The 22278-nt window shown below is 39.0% G+C and overlaps 2 protein-coding genes across 11 annotated transcripts in view; one reads left to right on the top strand and one right to left on the bottom strand.

The window, feature by feature from the left end:
* ASB3 (ankyrin repeat and SOCS box containing 3) overlaps positions 1-22278 on the bottom strand; it is a 126607-nt gene that overhangs the window by 88506 nt on the left and 15823 nt on the right. The window lies entirely within an intron of this gene.
* Positions 1-22278, top strand: part of CHAC2 (ChaC glutathione specific gamma-glutamylcyclotransferase 2) — a 29025-nt gene that overhangs the window by 1257 nt on the left and 5490 nt on the right. For 2 of the 5 annotated variants that reach the window (XM_043543812.1, XM_043543813.1), the window contains exons 2-4: positions 231-331; positions 5320-5465; positions 17370-17405. In XM_043543812.1, coding sequence (XP_043399747.1) covers positions 5370-5465; positions 17370-17405 — 132 coding nt within the window. In that variant the 5' untranslated portion in view covers positions 231-331; positions 5320-5369. Of the gene's footprint in view, positions 1-230; positions 332-3433; positions 5466-17369; positions 17406-22278 lie in introns of all 5 variants that reach the window. The other 3 variants (XM_043543815.1, XM_043543814.1, XM_027834565.3) reach the window with 3 other exon arrangements.

The following is a 22278-nucleotide window of genomic DNA, read 5'->3' as shown; positions in this document are numbered from 1 at the left end:
AGCTGGAGAATCACACTAGTCTGAACATTTTGTACCTACTAGTAGTTACATGTAACAACTAATAGCTTTCTGTTAGACACTAACAGAACAAATAACATCTCTATTCCTCCCTCCCCCCGTTTATTTTGTGTATTTGTCAGCATTCTGTGCAGTTAGTTTCACCCTTTCCCCCGATAGTCATTAAGGCCCCAATCTAACAAAAGCTGACCTGCCGGGTATACCCTATGCAGAGCAACAACACTGAACACAATGGAGGTCTGCTTTGGCACAGGGGGGCAGAAACAGCTTGCAAGATAGAGGCCTCACGGTTCAATATTGCCAACATTTACAAGTGAGTAGTTAGTTGTGTGCTTAAGTCCTTTTGATTTAATGGAACTTCTCACAGAATCACTCAGGTGTTTGCATATTTAGTTCCTCAGTCAGTTTCAACCTTGCTAAAAAGATCCTTATATAATCTGAAACAGGAGTTGAAAGTCTTTATTTTTAAAGGTTTCAGAGTAGCAGCCGTGTTAGTCTGTATCCGCAAAAATAAAAGGAGTACTTGTGGCACCTTAGAGACTAACAAATTTATTTGAGCATAAGCTTTCGTGAGCTACAGCTCATTTCATCGGATGCATGCAGTAGAAAATACAGTGGGGAGATTTTATATACAAAGAGAGCATGAAACAATGGGTGTTACCATACACACTGTAACAAGAGTGATCAGGTAAGGTGAGCTATTACCAGCAGGAGAGAGAAAAAAATTTTGTAGTGATAATCAAGGTGGGCCATTTCCAGCAGTTAACAAGAATGTGTGAGGAACAGTTGGGGGGGGGGGGGGGGGAGGGGAATAAACATGGGGAAATAGTTTTACTTTGTGTAATGACATATCCACTCCCAGTCTTTATTTAAGCCTAAGTTAATTGTGTCCAGTTTGCAAATTAATTCCAATTCAGTGGTCTCTCGTTGGAGTCTGTTTCTGAAGTTTTTTTGTTGAAGAATTGCAACTTCTAGGTCTGTAATCGAGTGACCAAGGAGACTGAAGTGTTCTCCGACTGGTTTTTGAATGTTATAATTCTTGCCCTCTGATTTGTGTCCATTTATTCTTTTACATAGAGACTGTCCAGTTTGGCCAATGTACATGGCAGAGGGGCATTGCTGGCACATGATTGCATATATCACATTGGTAGACGTGCAGGTGAACGAGCCTCTGATCGTGTGGCTGATGTGATTAGGTCCTATGATGGTGCCCCCTGAATAGATATGTGGACACAGTTGGCAACAGGCTTTGTTGCAAGAATAGGTTCCTGGGTTAGTGGTTCTGTTGTGTGGTGTGTGGTTGCTGGTGAGTATTTGTTTCAGGTTGGGGGACTGTCTGTAAGCAAGGACTGGCCTGTCTCCCAAGATCTGTGAGAGTGATGGGTCATCCTTCAGGATAGGTTGTAGATCCTTGATGATGCGTTGGAGAGGTTTTAGTTGGGGGCTGAAGGTGATGGCTAGTGGCGTTCTGTTATTTTCTTTGTTGGGCCTGTCCTGTAGTAGGTAACTTCTGGATACTCTTCTGGCTCTGTCAATCTGTTTCTTCACTTCAGCAGGCGGATATTGTAGTTGTAAGAACGCTTGATAGAGATCTTGTAGGTGTTTGTCTCTGTCTGGGCGGTTTATTTCCCCCCCACACACACACTGTTCCTCACACGTTCTTGTCAACTGCAGGAAATGGCCCACCTTGATTATCACTACAAAAGGTTTTTTTTTCTCTCCTGCTGGTAATAGCTCACCTTACCTGATCACTCTTGTTACAGTGTGTATGGTAACACCCATTGTTTCATGTTCTCTGTGTATATAAAATCTCCCCACTGTATTTTCTACTGCATGCATCCGATGAAATGAGCTGTAGCTCACGAAAGCTTATGCTCAAATAAATTTGTTAGTCTCTAAGGTGCCACAAGTCCTCCTTTTCTTTTTAAAGGAATGTTTTTAAAAGAATTTCAGAATATATTAAAATAATGCTTTAAAAAACTGGAATTTTTTTTAAATTGCTTAATTTCAAAAAATTGAGTTGGCAGGATCTCTTTAAAGAAGGAAGGAGGTCAGGGAGCAGTGTAATAAATGTACAAGCTCTATATTTTGTTAGTCTATTGAAATACAAAAGTAAACTTTTGAAAAGTAAAATGGGTTCACTCTTATGGCATTGTTCAAAGAAGCACAGTATTCTTTTATTTGTGTAATCGGTGAATAACAGCCAAGAACAGCTTCGATATTTATATGATTAAAAGTACAGTGTTATGATCTTCTGCATAGCTAGACATTTTAAATTATTGGTTCTGATTTTGTATTAGAGAAATCTTGTGCTACAGTAAGAGTCAGACCTCAGAAATCCCAAAACCATACCAGCTATGTCAGGGCTTTGGAGACATACACATGACTTCCAAAGAACTCAGCATATGCAAACTTCCAAAACTAGAAGATGTCCCTATATTTCCAATACAATACTTAGGGTTTGTCTACACTTAAGCGCTGCACTGGCCCAGCTGCACCACTGTAGCACTTATTGAAGACGCTACCTACACTGACTAGAGAGCTTCTCCCACTAGCGTAGATACTCTGCTTCCCCGAGAGGGATAGCTATGTCGACGGGAGAAGCCTTCCCCCCATCGATGTAGTGCTATCTGCACCAGGGAGTTAAGGTTGGTATAACTATGTCGCTCAGGGGCGTGGATTAGTTATACCAACATAAATTGGTAGTGTAGAGCAAGCCTCAGATCTTGTAGTGCTAGTTTTGTAACCTCCCAAACTAAATCCATTCTGCTGCTTTCAACTGAAGTTCATTTCTCACCTCAAGCACTGATGCAATTACCTGGAATTACTGATCCAAAATACTATATACCAATACTATTTCTCATTTGGCATGAAATAAGTAAATTGATCTTTCCTTGATCCACTTCTAAGGGCTTGTCTACACTACCGTGCGGGGTCAATCTAAGATACACAATTTCAGCTACGTGAGTAGCATAGCTGAAGTCGACGTACTTAGATCTACTTACCGCGGTGTCTTCACTGCGGTAAGTCAACAGCTGACGCTCTCCCGTCAGCTCCGCTTGCGCTCCTCGTTCTGGTGGAGTACCAGAGTTGACAGGAGAGCACTCAGAGGTCCATTTATCATGTCTAGTATCCAGCGGTAGTGTAGACAAGCCCTAAATCTGAGTAGCATCAGAGTAGCTGAAGGACTTCACAATGTGAAAAGAGCTTCTAAACAAAGTTGGCAAACCTCCACAATTAATATTTTCCTGTTACATGTGGATTCAATTACACTGGCTCACCACTTGTGTAAACCATCCCATTACCATCACCACTGCCATCACTATTCCGTGGAGGAACCTACGTTCTATATAATTTTAACACCACACTAAAATTCAGTGTATTTCTTATACTTTTATTAATTTTTATATTAAAGGATTAGTGCTCGGAGGCCCCAATTAGAACCAGGGCCTCACCATCCTGGGCATTGTACAAACATACTCTTAAGACAGTTCCTGCCTCTTGGAGCTTATAGTCTAAGATCACTATCTGCAACTGCCTCAGTACAGATGGACTCCCTTGTGCCTATGTGGAGCCTCACTGACTTTGGTGGCATCCATCTACAGTTCCAGGAACTGGGTATAAGTAGGGACAAGATGCAACAAGAACAAAATGGAGGAGGGAAAAGAAGACCAGGGTGATAGTACCAAGTTTGAGACAAATACATTTGAATTTGGTCTGTTTATATAATTAAGTTTATCGTAAGCCAACATAGAGACCAATACAAGTTGATTATTATCAACATTATTTGTTATATGGTGGTAACACCCGAAGATCCCAGAGGAGAATGAGGTCCCATTGTGTTGGGCACTGTGCTACCATGTAGGGAGAAACTTATTTTAACTTAAGGTAGAAGTGCAAGGAAATAGTTTAAGTGATCGATTAAAATGGGAGTACCTAGAGGAGGCTGATGTTATTAATTTTTATTGTGTTTATACTGATCCTTTCAGTACTTTTTCAAAACTTAAGAAAACCTGTCTACCTTGCACACACAACCAAATACATCCTAAGAATAAGTCATGCCTTCTGCTTCAAAATACTCTAGTTTCCTTTCATAAGTATTAGGAAGTGACCATTTCAGGTGTGACTTCCAACTTATGATTGTATGATGCCAACAATGTACTAGGTGCTAACTGTTCCTTGTAGTTCAGAGACTCTTACTGCCTTAAAGTCATTTTTTTGTAGCTAAATCGTAGACTTTCACATTATAGGACATCTTTTAAGCAATGCAAGACTTCTAAGATAGCAATGGCAGCAGGAATAACCAAAAAGAGTTAATTTCAGTAGTTGAAACAAATCCCAAACGATAATGTGCATCTAGCAAAATAGCCAGGAGAAAATAAATCTCATTTTTGTTGAATCTTAAAAGGGGGAGAAGTATGAATCTATAAATAGGACGCTAAAGCAAAGTGGAGATGTGCGCAAACTACTTCATTCTGTGTGGGCTTTACCATTTATAGCCTGTTGATAAAACTAAAAGAGGAGAGATTTTATCCTATTTTTTTAATCTGGTGTTAAAAAAAAAAAACCCACAGGATTATGAAGTTAAAAACAATTTCCAGTTGTAAGCATCCTTTCCAATTTCCTGTGGACAGGTGTATTTTTCAAGTGATAGGAAGGAGCATAATATAGTTTTACTGCATTTTGAAATCCTGCATCGCTCTCACTGCACAAGGGCTATCACCCTTATATAATTCTAAATAGCTCAACAAATGCTAAGGAAACAATAGGTTACAGAAACATCCAGCAAATTAGGGGAATGACATTGATGGGACAGGGCTATGTTATTTACAGTTGCATATGTGGCTAATTAGTCATCAGAAATACTTAACTGATCATTAACATACTGGACGTGGTATATGAAAATGGGCCAAATATTCAAGTTTCCCTAATTTATGAAAGAAAAATGGTAAATGCTAATTTTATTTAATTAAAATACACTTTTCTGTTGTTCACTGAGGTTTTTCCCCCCAAAGCGGTCACCTCATTTACACATCATTGGCAACTCCAAGCTAAAACTGGAGACTGACTTAGAAAGAGAGCAGCTCTAGTGAAGACGTAAGAATTATACTAATTGAAAAAGGAAATGCTGCATTTTCAAAAGGAGGATGCATAGGTTCATGCGACCATGGATCAGTAATAATTAATTTATACAAAATTTTTATGTCTCAGATTTTTTTTTTTTTTTTTTTTTTTTTTTTTTAAACACCAAGACAATCCTATCATTGGATCAAAATAATGATCCATATTTTATTTCTGAAGAGCTTTTTCAGATTACTAGGACCCTTATCAACCCAGGATGAACTTCTGGAATGCCAATAAAGACCTACAAACGGATTGACAGGAAACATCAAGTACAATCTTCCCTGCATTTGCTGGAAGACCTCTTAGGCCTGGTCTACATAGAGGTTTTGTATCCATATAACTATAGGTTATGGGTGTAATTCTTTACTGGAATAGTTATACTGGTACACCTCCCCTAATGTGGATGCACTTTTAGTGGTATAAATGTGCCTTTTACTGATATGGCTTTATTCGCCTTCCTGTACTGGAATAAGCCATACCAGTATAAAGATTGTTATATCAGTATAACTGTGTCCATGCTACTGGGTTTGTACTTCTTTAATTTTACCAACATAATGAAATTGCTGAAACTTTTGTGTTTAGCACTCACAGTTTTGTTAATGCTCATGCAGCTGAACTGATGCTAACACAGGTGGAATTTTCTGTAAAAATTCCCACATATAGAGAGACAAGCATTTTCCAGGACAGACAAGATCTAAATTTTTAATGTAAAACCACACAGAGAAAAACCCTTTTGGACCTCCTTTATACACCATAAAGCAGCAAAATCAGCACATGCCCAATTTCTTTGTTTTGCAGGGCAACTTTAAAGAAGTCATAGCTGTAATTTACTTTGGACTAGATTGTGCCCTGATCTACCATGGTTGTGCAGAGGAGTGTGCAAAGTGGGTTCTAGTGGGTGTGCATGAAGAATCCTATAAAAGGGCTGAGGCAGATTCCTCTCTCAGTTGTGTTTTCCTGCACAAAAAGGGAGCACCAGGGAACTGTTCCTTAGAGGAGAGTCTCTGAGACACCATGCCTCCTACGACTACTCCTGGGGAAAAGCAGATTACACACTGACCCCGGCTCAAGGCTGGATCTAGAAGCATAATCTAATCCTAAATGAGCTGGTGCTTTAAAGAAAAAAATTAGTTAAGAATGTAAAGTCAATCTGGATTTTGTTTTAACTCTGAATTTCTTTGATTGTTAGCTTGTCAGATTGATGACACTGTAGTCTGTGGTTTATTATAAAACTGAGCTAATACACAATATACATTATCTAGGTTTTATAAGTTTTGAAGTTTTATCACTTGCAACGAGCAACCAACTACACGAATGTATCACAGCGCCCTCTGTGTGACTTTATTATTATTATTATTATTCTGAAAGCCACTCTGCTGCTAATACAAGATGTTATAACTTTGTTTTTAACATGCACTAAGCAGATGCAGAGTCAGATGTCCCTTATAATGGGTCCAGTTTATCTGTGGCCGGTGGGAGCTGCGGGCAGCCGTGCCTGCAGACGGTCAATGTAAACACTGTCTCGCAGCCCACTAGTGGAGTACACTGATGGGCCGCAGGTTGCCCACCACTGAATTAAAATCCAAGGAATTACACCAGGAACAAATTTATTCACGGTGTGTAAATTTCAAGTGAAACCCATCCTTCAACACTATTATTCCATTTCAAATTATAGCAGTGAAATACTAGCCTACAAGTTGAAAAACCTACTGAAAATACTTGCTGCTACAACATTCCATAGTCAGTACAACAAAGAACACATAATGAGCATTTTTATGTACAACAATGACTGCAAGCTTTTTTGTACAAAACTCGGCTTAACATAATGATGACCTTGTATTCATACTTTAACTGCTCAACTTACCTTATTGTAATAATGTAGTTAAACACTAGTTAAAAATGCAATGCTTGCTATTACTGCCATAATATATAGTATGTAGGATGCTATATTAGAAAGATATTCCTTGTTAACACTGCACATGAAGGCAAATTTTAAAATGTAAATTATTATTATTACCTTCTTGCAAAACACATTGCATTAAGTATATTAGCTCCATTACATTTTAAGATGCTGATTTCATTAGTCAGAGTCTCAAATGAGAGTGGCCAGTACATTAGCAGGCATTAATGTGATGTTCACTGACATTTGATTGAGTACTTCTGCACCAGAAAACAAGACAGTGGTTTGCTAACTCATATCCTTCCCCAGAAAGAGAGATGAATGTATAATTTTTTTTGTGAAAACAGAAATGTCAGTTATTTGTGTAAAATTCAGAAAACACAAAGTTATGAAAAATAGTATCTTGCAGCAATTTACATGGCACTCTTCAAAGCAATTAAAACATGTTCCCTGTCACTGAAAAATAGTTCACGTGTGGGGACTACTGATGAAGAAAAGAGTGATTGTTGGAAGAGGTGGGTTTGGAGGAGCAAACTAGTTAGGAAGACATTTGAAGTATAAGAGGCAGTGTAGCTGGAAGTATGCAGTCAAGCTGGAAAAAAGGAGATGAAGGAAGCTGTAGGAGTGGGAGGAGGGTAAAAGAATTTAGGGCCTTGCAGAGGAGTTAACATCTGTTTTTTCTGGGGAATTACTGAATCCTCAAACACAGTGTGTGTTATACTTTTGCAATGCATCAACAATTTGTAAACTATTTCCCCCTGTAGACACACTCTAAAAGTTATTTTTATACGCCATATTCACATAAAAGTATCTATATTTTAAGGTCATAGGGTTATAAATATTAAATATGGTCACTGTGGCTTATCGCTGGAATCCTTGGAATGGCTTTATAACCTGGTAACACATCGGACACTTAATTATCGTGCACGCTGAAGACTAGGATAGACAGAAACACAGCTGCTTTCCGAGACACCTCCTCAGACTTCTGTGCCTCAGCTGCTTCAAGGCCTGTCTTTCATGAGAAGAGACAAAATTCAATGCTACTAATAGTTCAAATACCATGCTTTGGATATACTTCCTATACTATGGTGGAACATGAAATAACTTCTTTCTCCATGCCTTTGTTGAAGACCATAGAAATTACACTAAGCATCTTTAACAATAAATATTATCTAGGGGTTGAAAGTGCAAGCTTGGGAGTCAAGGGTTCTACTTCTAGTTCTGCCACACTTTCTGTTTTCTTTGTGCCTCAGTTTTCTTATCTGTAAAATTCTCATGTTCCAGAGGGTGTGATTATCTGGCAGACTGTCTTCATGGACTGCACGGTGTTCTCATATTTGCAATGCATATGTGATACAAGAATTCAGTATGCCAACTAAAGTGTGTGGGATTAAGCATCATCAAAGGTCTACAGACAAATGTCATCTTTTCCACTGATCAAATACTCCATTTGACTTTTGGTCCATAAACATTTGAAAATTATAGAGATGCATATTATGCAGCACTATTGTGGCACTACGGCACCTTTTGTGTTGTGCCTGATTGGGACTGGTCAACCAGTTGTTGGGCAGCTAACCAAACATACGGGTGAAAAGTAGAAGGTAGTTTGGGGGCAGGATTCCCATCAAGGAATGTCAGAGTGTCCATCTCTCGGGAGTTTGCATGCATGTAATTGAAGATTGTGGCAAAATTCAGACCTAGGTTAAATGCTCCAACTTACTCTGCTCTACAGAATACAAAAAGACCAGGATCTGACTTAACAGTTGGCACGTGGAGGAAGAGAATCCAACATCTTGTTTTTTAATTTAAAAAATATTATCAGAAGTGATAATTTGCTCCCATTCTGTCTAATCCCTCTCCATAACTATTCTTTTGTTGGGACTCCTCCCTTTGGTATCTGCTCCCCCACTCTATATCATCTTTTACTATTTATCTTCCCTGTAATCCTCATGGCGTGTTTCAGCCCATCTTCACTCTTCTTTTGGCTCCCCTATCCCATTTTGCCAGCCAAATAATATTTACTGGTAAATGTTCGCAGTTACTTTAAAATTATAGTGAATCCCACTTGCTGAGTAGCACTGTGGGGGAGATCAACACAAATAAAATGGAAAAAAGCTGTTCATCAGATTGCCAAGTACTCTTAACATCCTGTGCTAAAAGTGCTGTATCGGAGTCTGGATTTTTCACACTCAGAGATCGGCTGCTAATAATACGTCAAGTCTGCTCTATTTTGAGTTTACAACCAGGGCCTGTATGGAGTTCATTGTAGGATCAGGGCATAAGTTCATAAAAACATTTTGGACATAAATTTGACAAATTATAAACAAAGAAGGATACTGTTTATCATTACTTTTAGCAAATTTGATTTTTTTTAAAGGACCAGCCAGTTAAAGAGCAAAGCATAAAGAGTGATTCTGAGACCATTACACTTCATATAGAAAGAGACACACCCCAATCCTGCAAGAGAATCATGTGTGTGATACAGCATGGCCAGAGGACAGCAGGAGAGTGTTAGAAGAGAGAAGTTTGGAGGAGTTGAAGCAGAGGGGATTGGGGTTGGAGCAGAGAGCAGTTTGGAGGGAAGCAGAGGAGAGTTTGGAGAAGTGCTGCGGTGGGCTAAGAAGACCAAGACCCTAGGTAAAGGGACACCTGGTTTGTGCAGGGGGAGGGCAGGAAGCCCCACAAGCTGAAGGGCAGAAGAGGGAAGTAGTCCAGGGGACGGAACCGCTAGTTCAAGCGGTTTACCGCTATCCCTAGGGCCCCTGGGCTGGGACCCAGAGTAGAGGGCGGGCCCGGGTCCCTCCCTCTCCACTCTCCTCCTCTAGGACACTAGTGGAGCAGTTAATACCCCAGTTCAGGGGCGAGAAAGAGTGCCCTGAACCCTCCCCAAGAAAAGAAAGCGCGAGACCCATCAATTTGCCATATGTGATTGGGTCCCTACCTGGGCAGAACCTCATTTGTCAATGGGACTCCACACAATTCTTTTGAAAAGACTGAGGTCCAAAGTCCTTATTTATTTTTCAAAAATGGTTGTTTTACATGCACTGACTCGTCTATAAAACATGTATATTTAACAGTGAATATTTAAAGGGACATCAACATCATCACACTTCACAAATGGTTTACTATTACAAGCCACACCTGTCACTACAACTGAAAGATCAGAGTATATTTTTCGTCAATTTGGTAGTTTTATTGTATGCATTTGACATCTTGTCAGCTTTTGTTTATTCTGTATGGTCACTTAGTTTTGTCCATTCCCCCTACTGTATGGTTCTTTCAGTGATAAGAGAGAGAGAAACAAATGATGGCTGAGCCTTAATTGTCAAAGTGAGTCAGGCAAAGGTCTGGTATCTGGAATTTATTTTTTTTTCTTTTAATTAACTACACATGATGATGTCCTTTTTAAAGAAACAGTTTTTAAGTTGTTAATGCTCTCACAAATTGCTATCATGCTTTTAACACTGAGGAGAGTTTAGAAAAGGTGGATTTGGAGAAACTCCTAAATTATCACACACTTCCTTATAAGCAGTTTTGTTGTGGCTATGTTGGTCCCAGGATATTTGAAAGACAAGGTGGGTGAGGTAATCTCTCTTATTGGACCAACTTCTGCTGGAAAGAGAGAAGCTTACACAGAGCTCTTCTTCAGGTCTGGGAAATGTACTCAAGAGTGTCCCTGCTCAATACAAGATGGGACAAATTACTTTAGCAATAAGTAGTTAACACCTATTTCAAGGGACCATTCAAGGTGAAGAGACACTGAATATAAACACTGTTGTAATAAGCCATAAATCCAATCTCTAACCCACTAACTCCTCCTCCCCATCTTTTCTTTTCTGACTTTCCCTCCTATGACTGGAGAGGTGATAACTGGCAGGGTGGATTTGATTTAAATACATTTGATTTAAATCACTAGTCAGGAAGACTCGATTTAATCATGGTTTTCTACATAAAAGTGCATTCTTGTTGGTTGTTATAACCTTAATACATATTCTTCACAACTCAGAGATAGATGTAGGTTTCATTTTTAGAAGGTACACACTATACATTTTTTAAACAGTGATTTATTTTGAAAACTTTTCAGATTTATTTTACAGCTATATCAGAAAATGATTGTTTGGTTATTTCATTTACCAAAGGTAATTGAAGCAGATATTTATGAAGTCATTGAGAGGTTGAACTACACCTCTACCCCGATATAATGCTGTCCTGGGGAGCCAAAAGATCTTACTGCTTTATCGGTGAAACCGCCTTATATCGAACTTACTTTGATCCACCGGAGCGCACAGCCTCCCCTCCCTCGCGCCCCCCCCCCCCCGCCCGAGCGCTGCTTTACCGTGTTATATCCGAATTCGTGTTATATCAGGTCACGTTATATCGGGGTTGAGGTGTATCTCCAATTCAACAGGTTAATCATTACTATTTGGAGGATTTTCTTACCATGCTGTATTAGGAGCAGAACATGACCAGACAGACATTTAAATTGTTTTATTTAATTAAAACAACATTAAGTATTCTGGATTTTTTTCTTCAACAGCAAACAAACATATGTCTCTCGCTTCTCACATTTATCTCCAAACTTCTTCTCCTTGTCCAGATCTATTCCGCCCCCAACAATTTTCTATTCTTTGAACTTTTCGAAACTGCACTTTTAGAGAGAGGTAAGGGATTGACTCGGTGTACACAAATTTGCAGAGGGACAATAGAGTTGAGGTTGGTTATTTCTCCCCTCTATATATTTATTTTAAAACATTTTTGCTGTTAACAAGCATGTTACCTCTGGAGACACAAATCTATAGTTTGAGAACTGCAAAACTAAGCATCTCTGATGGTATTTTCTAGACTGAGCACTAAGTCCCCTTGGGAAGATAGAAAGATTAACCTAAATAATCTATACAGAAGCCTGTGGAACCCCATAAGATTGGGTCCCTAATCCATGAACTATTGGAACTCATTTACAAAACTTTTTCTTAAACATTACATGAATATATTGTCTCATACTTTAGAATTTATAATCCCGATTCCATGATATCTTTGAGCTATAATGTATCTTAATTAAAACTATCTTTAGATAGGTTTTTTCCTCAAAGCATTTTATCAAAAAAAATCATTGATTTTTATCCACCCTGGTAACTAGCCACTTCACTGCAGACCTCACTGTTGTCATCCATGTCTCATGTCACTTCCAGGCCAAGGACTGCTATGCGTGGGATTACCCTTCAAATTTACCCGGAAACTCCAGCTAGTGCAGAACATGGCTGCACACCTGGAGTGAGGTGGGCTCAAACATATGGACTTTAGTATCTGCACTGGAATTTCTTTTAGAAGTGAAGAGGCCCTTAAAGCTATGAATGGCTTAGAATCTGGTTATGAAAGGCCATCTCCAAACTATACCCTGTTGCAGCCATTAAGATCAGCTGGGAGATTCCTGTGTCCTGGAGATTTACTCCCTAGGAGCAGTGCCAGAACTTTCTCAGTTGAAGGAACCTGACTCTGAAGTTCACTCTTTAAGTTTGCCCTCGTCTAGTAAGCCTCAGGGCACAACACAAGACATTTACATATATTGTTTCTGATTCTTTTTATAGTAAAAGCTGTTTTATCCATCATGTTGGGGGAACTGGGGTGCCAGTAAGTGAAAAATGCCAGTTAACAAAGAGGGAGGGAATTTGGGTGCAGGAGGGGGCTCAGGATAAATGGGAGCTGCAGGGGCGGCGCCTGCGGGCAGAGGTAGTGCGCAGAGCCTCCTGCTGCGCCTCCGCCTTCGAGCAGCCAGGACACATTGCCGCTTGCAGGGAGCCGCCCGAGGTGAGCACCCCCTGGATCTGGCACCCCGAGTCCCCTAACCCCCTGCCCCAAGCCTCCTCCCACACTCTGAACCCCTTGTGGCCATTCCTCTGCCTAGGAGCAGCAGGGACCTGTCACTGCTTCCGGGTAGCCACGTGGAGCCAGGTAGGGAGCTTGCCGGCCCCACGTCAACTGGACTATAAACCAGACTTTCTGTGATGATTAGAAATGCTGGTTTATAGAGTTTTCCGGTTGGTACAGGGCCGGATAACAGCTTCTACTGTAACTTCCTTATTTCTGACTGATGATTGTTTACATCAATATAGGGAGTAAATATTTAATGCGGTCAGTCATGGGTAGTTTTATGTAAGATAGGCACTCTACGCAACAATTAAAATATTCTGCACCTCCTGTAGATAAACTCATTCCTCTGCCATCACTTTCCTATCTGAAGAGTACGCATCAGGATGAGTGGGCATGCATTTTAGTACCTGTTTCCATTTATGCTTCTCTGCCAAAGCTTAATAAACTGACATACTCAAAGCACTACTGCATGGACTAAAGAAGAGGTTCCAGTTTGCTATTTGTCTATCTTGATAAATCCACAAAGCAACATATATGGAAACTGAGGTGCTGAAACATGTGATCACTCAGGTATACAAAAAAAGGAAATGAGATAAGCTGTTGGATAGGAAAAAACGGAAAAGAATACAAACTAGATACAGGTTTCAGAGTAGCAGCCGTGTTAGTCTGTATTCACAAAAAGAAAAGGAGGACTTGTGGCACCTTAGAAACTAACAAATTTATTTGAGCATAAGCTTTCGTGAGCTACAGCTCACTTCATTGGATGCACCTAGATACAGTTAGGAATACAGAAGAGCTAACTGTTTCCCATCCAAAATTTAATCTACCAGTTATTTAAAAAAAAAAAAAAAAAAAAACACTTTACGTAACAGAAAACCCAATTTTTTTTTTAAATACATATGAATAAAGCAAAACTTCCAGAATTATTTTTAGACAGACACATGAACAATCCCTCAGAGAAAAAAAGTCTTATATAGTCATACCTATATGAAAAATGGCAAACCTTGGGTTCATACAGATTGTTAATATGCATTTTAAAGAAATTGATAGGCCCCGTCATGTGTTTAATGTGGCATTAAAAGGGTAGTTAAAAACATCCCTCTGTATGAAAGTATGCAATAGCTGTCATTCCCAAGCTTGGAAGGGAACCAGTAGCATGCCCATCACATAGGCCAATTTTCTTTATTCAACTAGCAAGTAAAGATCTTAGTCTGTTTGCTTATACACTTTTGCTAAATCAGAAATTGCTAAACAATGGGACAGATTCTTCCACTCTTACTCATGTTGAATAGTGCGTTATACCTTCAGAAGTCCTTGTGATTCCTACAAGAGACCTAAGGCACTCCATAGAGCGAGTGAGTGGCAGAATCTGGCCCTAACATTACTGGGACACATGAGCATAAAACTGTTACAGATTGACCACCAAGAAGTATGAAAACACTGTATTGAAAACAGTAGAATGTCCAGAATCTAAGAGACATCTGGCCACAGTTATGTATCCCAAAGTCCATCTACCCACCTGGGGTTAGTAAAAGTTAAAAATTTAGAATAAAACATACAGGGAATTTAGCTCTTTACTGTCCCTTATAATCCTACACAGAGAAATTTATAATCTGAACTCAAGAATAGGGAGTTTAAAAAAATATGAGAGGAGTAGATTTTAAAAAACTCTCAGCTTTTGAAGATATACAAAATATATAGATTTTGAATTACATTTGTTTTTAATTTTTGTATAACAGTCCTCTACCATTTTTTCAATATTTGCAGATTAAACTACATAGTTCAGCATTCTCAGATTGAATAGGCCTAAAGAAAATGCACAAAATCTAAACTCAGCTTTGGGAAAAGTATGACCTAGAAAAATAAGCTCTCATACAGACAGAATTTTAAATGTAACAGACGCTGTACACAAGTATACTTTTAGGAAAAGAATGAGAGAGAAAGGCAGACAGCAGAACTCAGGAGAAATAATAGAAAATATTTTTGTAAGACTATTTGTACAACATAACTTACTTGTTTAATACAAAACCTGATGTGAGTTTTTTATTTGTATCAGCTGCATCTTAAAACAGTGAAAATAAAAATATATCTAATACCTCCACTGACATGGGGGCGGGGAAGTAGGTTTCCCCACCTCCAATATCTGGGGTGCCCACTCATTCAAAAAATATTAACAGAAGAAACTCAACAAATAAAAGATATGCTAGTCAAATATCCTTTTGTTATTTTACTGGGGCTACCATTACATATCACTGAAATCAGCTACCACTCATTGATGAATTATTGTTTGGTGGCACCCTTAATGAAAGTCCTCTATTCCTGAGATTTCAGAAGTAATGGAAAACTTGATCCACTAGACAAACAAGAAGAGAAAATGACGATAATACTGAGAAGTCTAGCTTCTGTTTGTTTGTTTGGGTAGAAAGCATTCACTGCTACCAAACTGAAGCATTGACACAACTTTGAGTATTAAACACTTTGAATGAGGACTTGAAGTAGAAGAGATTTTTGAGGTTCTCAATCATCGTGGTAGAAGTGGACTACAGGCAGATATACTTAGATGAGAGAAAAAGGAAAGCCCAACATTTGGACTAGGTTACCCAAAAGATTCAAATACGTGAAAGTAATGGATTGAAGCAGAAGTGAATGCGACTAATAAATATTGTAAAAAAGAGTCACATGGCACATTGCCAAAAAGAAAGTCAAACTAGGAGGAAGGAAGGAAGGAATGGGCCTGATGGACTTTGTTATTATTGTTTGTTTCTTGCTTTTGTCTAACTCCAGAGTGTGATGGTGTTAAATGGGAACAGCTTTTTAGTACTACAGTATTAAAAAAATACAGTAAATTAAAGTCTTCCCCAGAACAGAAAGCAAAGCAATCAGAGTTGAGATATTACAGTACACATAAAAAGTAACATCAACATTTTCTGAGTGAGAATCAAGGACTTGCTAGGCTCTTTACATGTTCAATGTCTGAGCATTATATTATATGTAAATGTACTGGTACAGGAGCAAAGTTATATACTTTTCAGTTCTACTAATTTTCTCTATAAGAATTCATGTTTTCCCCCCTTTCACAATATTCACTCAGAAGAACAGGTCAGAGCTCATCCCTGTTGAGTTAAATTTTATTTTAGGGCCAACTTACAACAAAGAAACTCTACTCCTAGATGGACGTGTGACTCCCCATTGACTTCAATGCAATAAAGATGTGTCTGTCTAAAAACCTGCACCCTCCAAAGAGAGGCACTGTCAGATAAAGGCTGGAGTTTAAGTATAATGTCTTAAACTGATGTTAATGCAAAAACTCCAGTAGGGATTGGTTACCCTTATCCTCTCCCTAGATAAGAACTCCTCTGGTATAATAAGGCCAAAATCTGCTTTCAGATGTATGTCACAGCTCCCATGAACATTAGCAGGAATGACAGGTATTTAAGTGAATGTAGAATTTGGCCCCATCATTCACGCTTACTGGGAATATCAGAAACTCACTCTTCATCTTTATAGTCTACCATTGAATTTAAAGTTTTAACTTATTTTGTGTCTTTTCCCCCTGGACTGTTTGGTAACTGAAGGGGCAAATGCAAGTGAAAAATCTGAAAATGTTAGAAAACAGGATGTGATTAACAAAAACACAAACATGCATTAAATCCTTTATGAGGTAATAGTGAGTGATTTCAGCACCAAAGGGTATGTACTTCATTGCAATCTCATGTACCCAGAACGTGTTCTTATTGGGACATCCTTGGTTGGTTTTTTGTTTTTGTTTGTTTGTTGCTGGAAATTGGTAAGATGATTAAAAACAAGCAGAAATCAACAACAGAAAATTTTCATAAACCAGTTCATTTAATTCTTTATACCACAGTTAAGTAATTTTTTGGCATAAACCCTTATTGAAAATTGATATATGGGAAAGGAATTATTTATTAGTTTCTCACAGACTTGAGCTGGCAACTTATATAAATTCAGACTAAAATCTAAGAGGCTGAAAATGTCTTACATACACAATTTTTTGGAAGAGCAGTAAGAGCGTAATTCTACATCAGTGAAGTGAAGATTGCCATTGTCTTCTAAATGGCAGCAGGAGTTGCTCTACACAGTACACTCAAAAGTAAGGAGCTCAAAATTGTTTGTCTACACTAACCTTAACTTTATTTCTGTGTTCCCACCACCTCCACTTAAAAGCTAAAGTTTTATTTACCACCAATTAACTCCCATATTGTTTTCTAATACAGATCACTTCACTGTGTGTGTGTGTGTGTATATGTATGTGTATATATATATATATATATGTATGTATACACACACATACACATGCTAGAGCCCCAATCATCTAAAGGGATAGACTTCAATGAGATTCTTTGTTTGGTTCTCTATTTTAAAAAAAACTGTTCACTTTTGCTAATGATTTGACAAAAAAAGCTTTTCACTGAACTAGCAATATTTATTTTCATTTTAGCCTGGAAGAGTTGTGACTCTTGTTGAAGATCCTGAGGTATAGTACTCCTTTTTTGTACGTAATATTTATTCTAAGCATACAGAATGTCCTACTGCATTCAGAACTTAAGGGCTCTATGAATCTGCATTTTCTTATCTTTCGTGTGTAGATAAATAACTTGATTGATTTTTCTTGCTTTCAAAACATTCTTAAAATCCAAATGTTATATAAAATGGTACATATAGTGGCTTTCAACTGATCTAGTTTAGCTAGTTAGTCTAAAAGCAACTAGAAGTGCTTTGGCTTCATGATTATAGAAGGCAGAGTTTTAAGCATCTTCCTGAATACCCAAATTAACTGCCTTGTTTAAACAGAGTTTTGCTACTGTCAAATTTATACAACCTGGAAGCTATTACCAGTTTGAGACAGTGTTCTGATGGAACATCCTATAAGATAGCTTCCCTAAAATACAATCTGGCCTGTGTCAAGATTAAGCCACAGTAACTCTTGCTTAAACTCTTTGATTCAAAGATGAACTGATGAATATTGTGAGCTTAAACAAAAGCTCCTTTTTGGGAATGGTAAGAGGCCTGATTCTGCTAGTCTTACTACAGATGGGCAAGCCCTTTTTCCATGAAAAGTCCCATTGAAATATTTGCAGAATAAAACACATGGAAGAATGGCAGAATTGGGCCTTAATTCTGTCCATGTAAAAGAAAATCTACATTTTTTTTTCTGATTTATAAAATAGCAAAAAGTGTTTTTTATTTTGGGGGAGATAAGGGAGGAGTTTGCCTAGATATTTGGTCTTGTCAGATTTTGACAAGGAAACATGCTTTTACATGCAACTACTTTATTGTGGCCTAGTCCGATAGTTCTTGCTCACCATTAGTCATCCCATTGAAGGACTCCTATGACTCCCAGTCGGAGTACCCACATGAGCTATGGCAACAGGACTGTGCTCTTATATAGCACGACTAGATTTATTTAGCCTCTTTTAGCATATCATCTTTATAATGTGTATAGTTCATATAGTTGGTTTCTACGCATTCAAGCCATTTGTGTTAACTGCAATATGAAACCATATTAATCATTTGAGTGTTATTCGTTTGTCCTTTTACACACATGACCTTAATGCAAACTGTCTAGCCTGGATCATTCTCAGACTTATACAGTGCATGAATTATGAATCTGGGTGTTCTAAGGGTAGGCTGTGTTTCCTTCTCTCTCTTCCAGATTTCAATTTAAGGCAGGAGTCCTTTTATACAACCCATTCCTGCAGGATACTGAGTGTCCTCATCTCCCACTGATATCAACCAAACTAGATCAGCACATCACAGGATCAGGCCCTTAGTTTGGAACTAATTGGTGTGACATGGAGTTAGAGGCAATTCTCAACTGATGCACTGTGCTGTCATTGTGGCCCTCAGTTGAAAAGAACTGGGTAGAATAAATGCTATTTCATAATTAAGAAGTTCTAACACCACATCAAGTCTTGTGCGGTCATATCCTCTCCCATCCTTTTCTTGAAGCAATACATCATCTTGTAATCAAACAATGTAATAGGACAATATTATGAGACAACACAAAATAAAGTTCATTGCAGAGGTGCAGGGCATATTGTCCCCCTGTAGTAGGTTCACTTAGGAGCCAACGTGCCTAGAGGGTAGGCCACGGCTCAACAGCACACAAAGTCCTTGTGGGGCCTTGCTGGGCAATCTCAGGGACTGGCGGCCAAGTTATAGCCCATCCTTCTTCAGGTTCCCCCAGTCAGACCAGGGGAGCAAGGCAGGGGACGAGGACCTGGGCCTTCCCTCTCCACCAAGTTCAGGCCCAAGTGGGAATACATGAGGAGTATCTCAGTCCCCTCTAGGGAGATGGTCCAGGGGAAGCTGGTCTGGGGTATTTCCTACCTCCCCTATTCTCTCCTCAGTTTGGGGTGAGGTCACAGCACTCTGAGCAACTTTCGATTGGGAGGGAAGCAAACAGTCAGTTATTCATATAATCAGTAGGGGTTTCCCAACTCCCTTCCCAATGTCCAAGGATTCCCCTTGGTCGGGGGAGAGGGGGAGGAGGGAGAAAGGGGGAAAAGGTCTAGCCTCTTGGGCCTTACCGACAGTCCAAGCCTTCCCCTGTGGATTCCTCTGTCCCAGAAGAGGAATTGGCTAAAGAGGAACTGGCTTCCTTCCTGCAGGCAGCCTCTTCACTCTGCCCCTGCTTGACTGCAAGAGTCCCCTTTTAAGCAAATCCTCCATTTGGAGCATTTTCTGCAGCTCTTGAGGGGCAGGACCTTTTTGGGCTAGTACTGCTCTGTCACTCTCTCACAGATAATGAGGGACCTATAAACCCATCACCTCCCCAGCTGTGTAACTCTACTGTTCATTTCCTCTCTCGGGGGGTAGAATTTTACATTTATTAGTAACATCTCCCATCCTAAATATGCAAATAAGCTTCCACGCAAGAAAACGTGAATCTCTGCAGGATGCAGAGGTGCATGGGTGTTTAAGTTCAGCCATTCAGAACACCTCCATAAGCACGAAGAGTCCTGCATTAAGCTGTACGTAGCATGAATCATTCCTGCTTGAAGTCTGACAGAGGCTTCACCATTGTGAACCATCTGGAAGTGACCATCAAAGGTCTACAGACAATTTTAAAACCATTTTAGTCTATCAAAAGACCTATGAATAGGGGATGATCTTGCATACACTTTTTTGCAGTTGTTATATGACAACTCTTTGGTTTTGTTTCAAGATACCCAAATCAGAGCAATGGTCTTAGAACGGGAACAAAATCTCAAAAGATGATTTAAATAATAGTTAGTTTGCCAAACTTTTCCTCTCATCTAACAGCTCTCTTCAGCCTAAAATTGTTTGTGGTTGCTGACCCACTAAAGCTTCCTGAGCCTTCCAAGCTATGTAAACCCAAAGGCTGCTCCTTTTTCAATAAGGATTTCCCTCTGATATGATAATGCAGGTTTTGGCTTTAGCACTGCTGCCGGAAAAATATGGCTCCAGGGAAGAATTGAATATGCAGATGGGGATTGTGGGTAAGGCCCAAGAGGCTAGATGGGGATGGAGATGGCAGGCAGACTCTTACCTAGCTTCCTGATAAATGTCAGTCAGTCATGAAGGAAACATTAGAGGAGTCAAAGCAATGCTCAACTAGGGAGGGGAAACAAGGGTCCAAACTTAAGGTTTTCCACAAACCCAAATAGAAATCAGTGTGCAGAGGAAGAAATAGCAAGAGTCACCACTCCTCTTATTAGGCAAGTAATCTGGGTAAGTAAAAAAACAACAGTCCACTGGTAAATTCCCTCAGACATCCTGGATTTTCATTTATTTTAGATTGGGGAGGAAGGAGGATTCTCAAGTACAACTGAATTTGGAACAGAGAGGACACTAAGCTAGTGAACAGTGGTGTGAGAAGAGGCAAGGAGCTCATTTAAATACATTCCTTGCAAAGAGCTGAGGTAGTTTTCATTTTTAGGTTGTACATGCTTAGGCTAGTTGTCACAGTTGGGCTAGGGTGAGCATGGTGTGTAGCCAGTGTACATAATGTGCAGGGGCTTCGGCACCTTGGAGGGAGTTTGTCTAAACAGGGCTCATGCCTGACATAACAGTGAAGATTCACTGTACTTTTAATTATTATTCAGCGAGGCAAAATACTTGTAACATTGACATTTCCCTGAAATGGTAGCAATGAATAGAGGTAAATGTAACCGTAATCATAAACTTCAACTGTTTTTGTAGCTGACAAAACAAGCACAATGCAGTACAGTGTCTGTCAATGTGACTTTCTGTATCTTTCTGGTAAGTTTTTTTTCACACTACAGTACTGTTGGATACCATTATGTTATACACATACTCACCCATATAAGCAAAGAATGGTTATATTTGTTCTTGCTGTATTTGTATTGTTAAACCAACTTATTTGTGATTGCAGGAGTCCCAGAGCAAACCATCAGATTTTTTTTTTTAAATCTTGATTTAGATACAACCTTAAGTTATTTTGAGACTATCAACTGATTCAATAGTTGGTTTGTTTATAATTAAATTGAGCTCAAATGGCTGAAACAAGAGTGAATGAAAGGTGAAGAGGTAACTTTAATTTGAAAATGCTGTTTTGGAGAACTGCTTTAACTCTCTCCCTTTGTAGTTCATTGAAAATTATTTTAAAAAGGGAAAATAATCAGGGGTAGGAGCTAGAATGCTTCCCTTCAAACCGTCATATTGCTTCCTCCTTTTGACATCTGAACCAATGCTCCTCTAAATCCAATACCAAACCCATGAACTGTTTTGCCCATAACAGTTGTATAACATCCTTGTTTCTGCAACAAGACTTATTCTCATTGTTTTAGCATCAGTATGCATAAGCAGTAGAGGTAACCCACAGCTCAAGGAGACGTGCATGTAGAAGCAAACAGAAACTTCTCTTGCAACCAAAAACTCTTAGAGCTTATCCACATATGAAAACAATCTGGGGAGAGGTGTGGGTTACTCGTACCGACATACCCATTTGAAGTAGTATTGGCCCAAGATAAAACTACTACATCTGAAAGGGATAAAACAGAAAACAGTAGTTTCTTCTGGTTCATCATGGACTGCATGGTTGAACAAGATGCAGTCCCAGGGGAAGGAAATAAAACACAGTTCATTATAAGTAACTGTCACATATGTGTAGTAGTTGCTTTTTTTAACTCAAGTATTTTTAATATTTTGTTGTACACAATATGGTCAAACAACTGAAAAATAAGTAACTTCTAGGGGCTGAAATCCCCCAAAATAGCTTAAAGCAGCGGCCAATTTAGAATGATACATAAATTTATTACTTTGTTTTGTAGTCAATTCAATGCCAACAATATTTATACCAACTTCATGTTAACAAATGGATTGCTCTTGCATTGTCCTATGAAGGGCAAGTTAAATTTGAG

This window comes from Chelonia mydas, chromosome 3, assembly GCF_015237465.2.
Source record: "Chelonia mydas isolate rCheMyd1 chromosome 3, rCheMyd1.pri.v2, whole genome shotgun sequence".
Taxonomy (NCBI): Eukaryota; Metazoa; Chordata; order Testudines; family Cheloniidae; genus Chelonia; species Chelonia mydas.
Note: the sequence above shows the minus strand (reverse complement) of the source record. Positions and strands in the feature narration are given on the sequence as shown.